General features: G+C 33.4%; 1 protein-coding gene across 1 annotated transcript; it reads left to right on the forward strand.

Moving 5' to 3' along the window:
• The first annotated feature begins 2,210 nt into the window (after positions 1–2,210).
• LOC108858656 (protein ARABIDILLO 2-like) lies at positions 2,211–5,805 on the forward strand. The gene is made up of 9 exons (XM_018632543.2): positions 2,211–3,671; positions 3,768–3,845; positions 4,089–4,220; positions 4,310–4,525; positions 4,607–4,701; positions 4,799–4,862; positions 4,950–5,125; positions 5,228–5,516; positions 5,578–5,805. Exons 1-9 carry the CDS (start codon positions 2,232–2,234, stop codon positions 5,761–5,763), a joined length of 2,676 nt encoding a protein of 891 aa, XP_018488045.1. The 5' UTR covers positions 2,211–2,231; the 3' UTR covers positions 5,764–5,805.
• The last annotated feature ends 1,438 nt before the right edge of the window (positions 5,806–7,243 follow it).

A 7,243-nucleotide genomic window follows, 5' to 3' on the forward strand; every position in this document is an offset into this window, starting at 1 on the left:
ATAAAAATCTAAATAATAGTTATATACCAAACAAATTTATATAAAGAGATTGTGTATGTATATACATTAAAAAAAATTTACACATACTATTTTAAAATTAATGAAAAATACTATGTATTCACTAAAGAGATTGCGTATGGATATACATTTCAAAATTACTGAAAATACTACTTAAAAAGATATTATGAATATGCAAACAATTTTTAGTTCATATCTTTACAAATATGTAAAAAATTCTTTGCATTAGCTAGATTTCATAATTTTAACTAAACAACATTTTTAGATAATTAGTATAATTAAGCACTAACCAAATTATATTAAAATTTTAAAGTAATCCATTAACAATTTGCAAACATTAATGCGTTAATAACGTGCAAAACCAACGTTAAATTTTAAAATTAAATCTCTTGTTTGTAATAGTTGAAACGCCTTAAGCATGAGTAATGAAATTTGTGCACAAAAAGTTCATATTCCCTTAAATAGAAAGTAAGGGGTTAGAAAATAAGTTTTTTTGTTATTAATAGCAGCCAACGAGGTGCATCTTTCTCTTGTATTTTTGCTTTTTTATTCGTAAAGGAATGTGTGTGGTATGTGATTTAGTTTTAATACTTTGGTCTCTTTTCTACTTTGTTATATCTTTTTGGATTTTATTCTAAAGCATGAGTTACGAGTCAATCTTTTGAATAAAATCTTAACTATTAAAGAAGAAAACCCCATTTAGGTATAGAACACATGTCTGTCAATCATGGTATATGATTATTTTCATTTTCACAGAAAACAATTTAGTAGTCTTCAATTGTTTAAGAAATATCCAAAACCATTAATTAATTGTGAGAAAATATTAATTACTTACCATATGCATTATTACTGTTAAAAATTAATTAGCTATAATTAATAAAAAATCTAAAGAGTAATTATATACCAAACAAATTTATATAAAGAGATTGTGTATGTATTGACATTTAAAATTTAGCTACAATCAATAAACAAATCTACACATACTATTTAAAAATTAATGAAAATACTGTGTATTAACCAAAGAGATTAATGTGTATGGATATACATTTCAAAATTAATGAAAATACTACTAAATAAGACATTATGAATATGCCAACAAACTTTTGCTCATATCTTTACAAATCTGTAAAATAATTCTTTGCATTAGTTAGATTTTATAATTTTAAACTAAAAATCACTTTTACATAATTACTATATTGACTAAATGATAGTAAAATTTTAAAATAATCTGTTAATAACGTGCGGAACTAAGAGTTTAAAAGTCCGTTAACGCGGGAAGCTAACTAACATTAAATTTTTAAAGTAACTCATTAACGACGTGCGCGAAACTAACCAACATTAAGATTTTAAAATACCGTTAATTACGCGGGAAACTTTTATTAAAATAGTTATATATTAATTGAAAGTTAGATACTGATTTATCATAAAATATCTTGTTTTAAGAACATAACAATATGCTATCTATCAAAACAATCCAAAGAAAATGACAATATTGTGGGAAAAAATCTTCTTTTTTTTAAACACTTTTAAATGTTTATAAGAAAAAATGGAGTTATTGTGTTGACTAGTGGTAGTATATATAAATGTACAGTGCAAGGAGCTGTTAGATACTTCTATTACAAATACAATCTGCTTATATAAGCTCTCTCTAGTATCTCTTTCTCTTCACCTTTATTCCCCGGTTCCTCAGATTGTTCTTTCTTCTTTCTCTGTCTCTCGGAATAAAAAGACAAAATCTCTCTTTTTCTCTAGAGGTGATTATTTAACTTGTTTTCATCATATTCCCTTTTCGTTTTTGATATTCATAAAATAGTTTTTCTAGTCTCTTTGCTTGAATAACCTGTTTTGATCATCACCCAGTATTAAATTTTAATATAAATGATCCCTTTATTGCATTATCTATTCGATTGTCTTTTTTCTCATAACCAAAGCGATCATTCTCGCTATCTCAGTTTGCTGAGTCTTGTCTCGGTTGGAATATTCAAGAAACTGATATGCTGTAACTATGAGGTTTACGGTAGATTATTAATTAGGGGACGCCTAGACCCTTTTTGAATTTTTTTTAAGAAAAACGTTAAATAAAAATCTTTAGAACACTGATCTATTGTTTTATTAGCAGTGAGATTATGTATCTAAAATTTGCTTTCATTGTTCTACAGGTTTTGAGTTTTGCAAGAGGATAGTTTAGTTGACTATATAAATCTGATCAAGATATGAATTCAAGGGTGCGTAAGAGAGTGGATGAAGATGCTAAGTATATGAATCCAAGGGTGCGTCAGAGAGTGGAGGACGTAGTACCAAAGGTTCAAGAGTCATTGGACTGGACTAGTATGAGTTACGACCTGACGCTTCATGTGTTTACTTTACTAGACAACCGCGACCGAGCAAGCTTAGCATCGACATGTAAGGCATGGAGAAGCATTGGTGCTTCTGCTTATCTGTGGAGTTCTTTGGATCTTCGCGCTTACAGGTTTACTCTCTCAGTGGCGGCTTCTCTTGCGAATAGGTGTGCTGATCTTCAGAAGGTTAGGTTCCGTGGCCTTCACTCTCCTGCTGCCATGGTTAATCTCAAAGCAAAGAAGCTGCGTGAGATAAGCGGCGAAGGTTGTGAGAATGTAACAGATGCTAAACTGTCTATGATCATTGCACGCCACGAAGCTCTTGAGGTCCTTCAGCTTGGACCAGGATTCGGTGAGAGGATCACTAGCGAGGCTATAAATATAATAGCCATTTGCTGTCCCAAACTTAAAACACTTCGTGTCTCTGGAATGAGAAATGTTAGCTCTGATGCGATTCTATCTTTGTCCGAGCATTGCCCCCAGCTCACTGATGTTGGGTTCCTAGATTGTCTGCACATCCACGAAGTAGCACTTGGAGAAGTGGTTTCTCTTCGCTATATTGCTGTCACCGGGACATCAAATATTAACTGGAGAATTGCTGCTGAGAGCTGGGAGAAGCTTCCTAACTTGACCGGTTTGGATGTGTCGAGAACCAGCATTGACCATGTGGCTGTTTCAAGGCTGTTGACATCATCTCAGAGTTTGAAAGTTGTGTGTGCTTTAAACTGTCCTTTGCTCGACAATGTTGCAGATTTCGACCCTGATAGATTTGGAGGAAAGCTCTTGATTGCTATGTTTAACAATACTTTAAATGGGATGACTTCTCTCTTTGAAGATAACTCAAAGATGCTAAAGGAAGAAACAATGCATTGGCTTGAGTGGAGCCTTTCTCGTATGCTTCTAAATTTCGCAGAAAACAATTTGCTAGGACTGAACAGTTTCTGGCAAAGCCACGGAGCTAAGTTGTTTATCAGGCTAATGCAAAGCACACAAGAGGATGTCCAAGAGAGATCAACCACAGGACTTGCAGCTTTCATGCATGTGGGTGATGAGGCTGGTAAAAGCGCCGAAGCAGTTATGCGTGATGGAGGCATCCCAGTTCTGTTAAAACTTGCTAAATCATTGAATGAAGGCTTTCAGTCTGAAGCTGCAAAGGCTATTGTGACCTTGTCTTTAAATCCTGATACTGCAAAGGCCGTTGCTGAAGAAGGAGGGGTCAATGTTCTTCTTGGTTTAGCAAAGTCTAAGAATAGACTTGTGGCTCAAGAAGCTGCTGAGGGACTGTGGAATCTCTCCCTTGGAGACGCATACAAGGTAACAATTAATATTGTCCCCTTATTTAACACACATGAACGCTTTTGCTCTCTACTAATTAACATTGTTGTCTTTTGTTAATTTTCATGTTAAAAGGCTATTGCTGAAGCTGGAGGAGTGAATGTGTTAATGGAGCTTCTCTCTAGATGGTCATATGGCTATGGTAGACTTATGGTACAGGCTTGACACCTTTAAACCCTCACACTTTTGATACAGAAGTATCCAATACTAATACTACTGTATTATTAAAACCTAGTATTAGGGCTTTTTAGATTTAGATAATTAGAAGATAGTGTTCACTAAGTGTACAAAGATTTTGCTAGATATGGTGATTTTATTTTAGTTATTTTTTTTAAAAAATATATATTTTGTTTGTTCTGAAAAGAAGTATTCTACTCCCTTTTTGTCCTTGATTAGGAGCGTGCTGCTGGTGCAATAGCCAATTTAGCAGGAGACGACAAGTGCAGCATGGAAGTTGCAAGAGCAGGAGGTGTGCATGCCTTGGTGGGGCTAGCTCGAGACTGCACGTATGAAGGAGCAAAAGCACAGGTACTTCCTTGTTTTATACCTATCCTATGCTTATGCTAGTGATTATCTGAACTAAGGTCTGACTCTTTCTTTCTTTCTTTCTTTCTCAGGCGGCTCGTGGTTTGGCCAATCTGGCTTCTTATGATGATAGCAACATTAACAATGCTTCTATTGGACAAGAGCCTGATGCCTTGGAAACTCTTCTTATGCTGACGAGATCGCATCATGGTGGTGTTAAACAGGAAGCTGCTGGTGCTCTTTGGAGATTGGCATACGACGAAAAGAATAGAGAATTGATTGCTTCGTTGGGTGGTGTTGAAGCCTTGGTATAATGTTTCCTTTTCTGTCAATTTATTTCATTTTTTGTTGTTGTGCTTTTAGATTCATCACTTGATTACAATTTTTAGGTGGAACTTGCCAGGTCCTGCATTCATGAACCATGGGTTCTGCAAGAGAGTGCAGCTGGTGCCCTCTGGGGTCTAGCACACTCAGACGAACAAAGGTGTGCATCCATTTGAATTTCTATTAATGCAGCTTCCTATCTTACATCAAATTCAGAAGATATTTAAAACTTTTTTTTTTGACTTTCTATATATCAGCACTGAAATTGGAAAACAAGGTGGTATACCTCCTCTTATTGCTCTTGGAAAATTTAACGCTGGAGTAAGAACATTAATTTTGTTTCCTTTCCTGAAGCTGTCATGTCCTGGTGTTTTGAGTTAAATCTGATCCAGTTTTTTTTTTCCAAAGGGTGTACATGAAAATGTTGCAGGAGCTCTGTGGACTCTTTCTTTCAATCATGGTAATGCTGTTCGCATTGTGGAGGACAGAGGAGTTCAAATGCTTGTTCGCATCTGTACTTATTCTGCTTCCAAATTGGCTCGTTTCCTGGCATCATTAGCATTAGCATACATCTTTGATGGAAGGTACTCAAAAAGCTTAACAATCATATTCACAATATTCAAGATAATACATTTCTCTATATACAAATGCCTAAGTCTAGATTTTGATCTTATCTATCTGCACAGCTTGGATGATAGACCAAAACGTACATCAAAAAGTGTTTGCTCGGCTAAAGTTAGAACAAGCGCGCTTAAATGTATTGAAAGTTTCATCAAAAATTTCAAGGTTCCACAAATCTTTGCAAGTGCTGCTTCATCAACTACTCCATCTATGTTAGCGCAAGTCTCGGAGAAACTTCGTATCCCAGGAGCTGACAACTTGAGATGCAGTGGTGAAGAAATTGGAAGAATTGTTACAATGCTGCAAAACCCTTCTCCTGAACTCAAAAATTTTGCAGCCTTTGCGCTTCTTCAGGTATTTTTTTAATGGTTAGTGTGATTTTTGATTTTGGTACTAATATATGAAAAAAATGCAGTTCACAATACCGGAAGCTAGTCATGCTAAGCATAATGCAAGCTTGATGCATAACGATGGACATGTGAGAAACTTGCGTTCTGCTGCTGCAGCTACGAGAATATCTAGTAAAGCTAATACTTTTCTGAAAATCGTGCTGCGCAACCTTGAGCATTATCAGTCAGAATGTTCAAAAGAAAATAAATAATCTTCTCATAAGAGTAATTGAGCCTTTGTAATAGCATTTGTTACTGATATAGAATATTTATGTAACAACAGACCTTTGTTTTAGTTTTTAAAAAAGACCTTTGTTTTTCGTCATAAATATAATATTATAACCTTTTGAGTTTTGAGAGATATATTTTTCTTGGCTTTTACTTTCAAGTTAGCAACTTCAAAACGTTAACTACTTACCAACTGATCCCTTAAATATCCCAAGTTTAAGGGATATCCCTTAAACATCAGAACTTTTACTTTCTTGGCTACTTGAGTACATTCCCAAGTTTTCATTAATCCTTTAAATATATATATTCGTTGCTAAGGAAATTCTTTTATATGTAGTGACTAAAAAGATCTGAGAATTCAACACATTACACTGAATATAAAATCAGAATCATTATTGGAATCTAAAGGATATACTATTGTTCGTTGATTACAGCCTAGTAGCAATAAGAAACAACACATTAACGCACAGACAAACACAAATTAATAATGTAATAAGTTATTTTAGTGACAACGTACTTTACAGTCTTTACTGGAGAAGGGAGATAATAGTTAAATTAAGGCTCTTGAATTCGCTGTCATCTTGGTGAAGACTTATCTTACTTATAATTTATTGTAGTTTATGTTTATTGCCAAAGAGGATAGATAATTCCTTCTTGTTATTGTATTGAAAAAGACTAAGTATGAATGAAAGTAAGTTTGTGTTAAAAAAGCGCCTAAGCAACAAGAATGTGTAATAAATAATAATAAATCGTAGGCTTTTGTCATGAGTCATGAGAAACAGAAGATCTTTTTTTTTGGTATAATTGGATTTGGAGATAGGGTTTCAACACATGTTTTGGTGCTTAGATCGTAAGACGAAGTGCACTCACAATGTCTATGTGCGTTTAGAGGATTCACAAAGAGAATACAGATGAAATAGTTATGCAATATGTATGATTTTTAAAGTTTATGTGATGGTAATCTCGTGAGATGGTGGTAATCTCGTGAGATTACTATCAGTGGGGTTATGAATTTTAATGAACTTGGGAATACAGATGAAATAGTGTTATGCAATATGCATATGATTTTTAAAGTTTATGTTAAAAATCATGTGTTATTGCCATCCCTTAAACATTATTTACGAAGTGATTTGTATACGTGTCATTAATACAATTATTCTCGCAAAGAAAAAGCTGACATGACACTTAAAAAAGATGACATGGCTTATAGTTAAAAATGACATGGACAATTGAATTTAATATTTAAATATATTTTTGGGAAACTTTATGGAATATGACAATAACTTATACATTACATTTAATGTCGATTTATATTTTTGGTAAACTTTTTAAAATATGGTAATAACTCATAAATCATCACTAAAATAAATATTTTCAAATATGAAATTATAAATTTCGAAATACTATTGAATTTTATTTTTATAATTATACAATTTGTAATCGTAATATTATTAGTTTTTTTGA

The sequence above is a fragment of the Raphanus sativus genome, unplaced genomic scaffold (genome assembly GCF_000801105.2).
Source record: "Raphanus sativus cultivar WK10039 unplaced genomic scaffold, ASM80110v3 Scaffold4400, whole genome shotgun sequence".
Taxonomy (NCBI): Eukaryota; Viridiplantae; Streptophyta; class Magnoliopsida; order Brassicales; family Brassicaceae; genus Raphanus; species Raphanus sativus.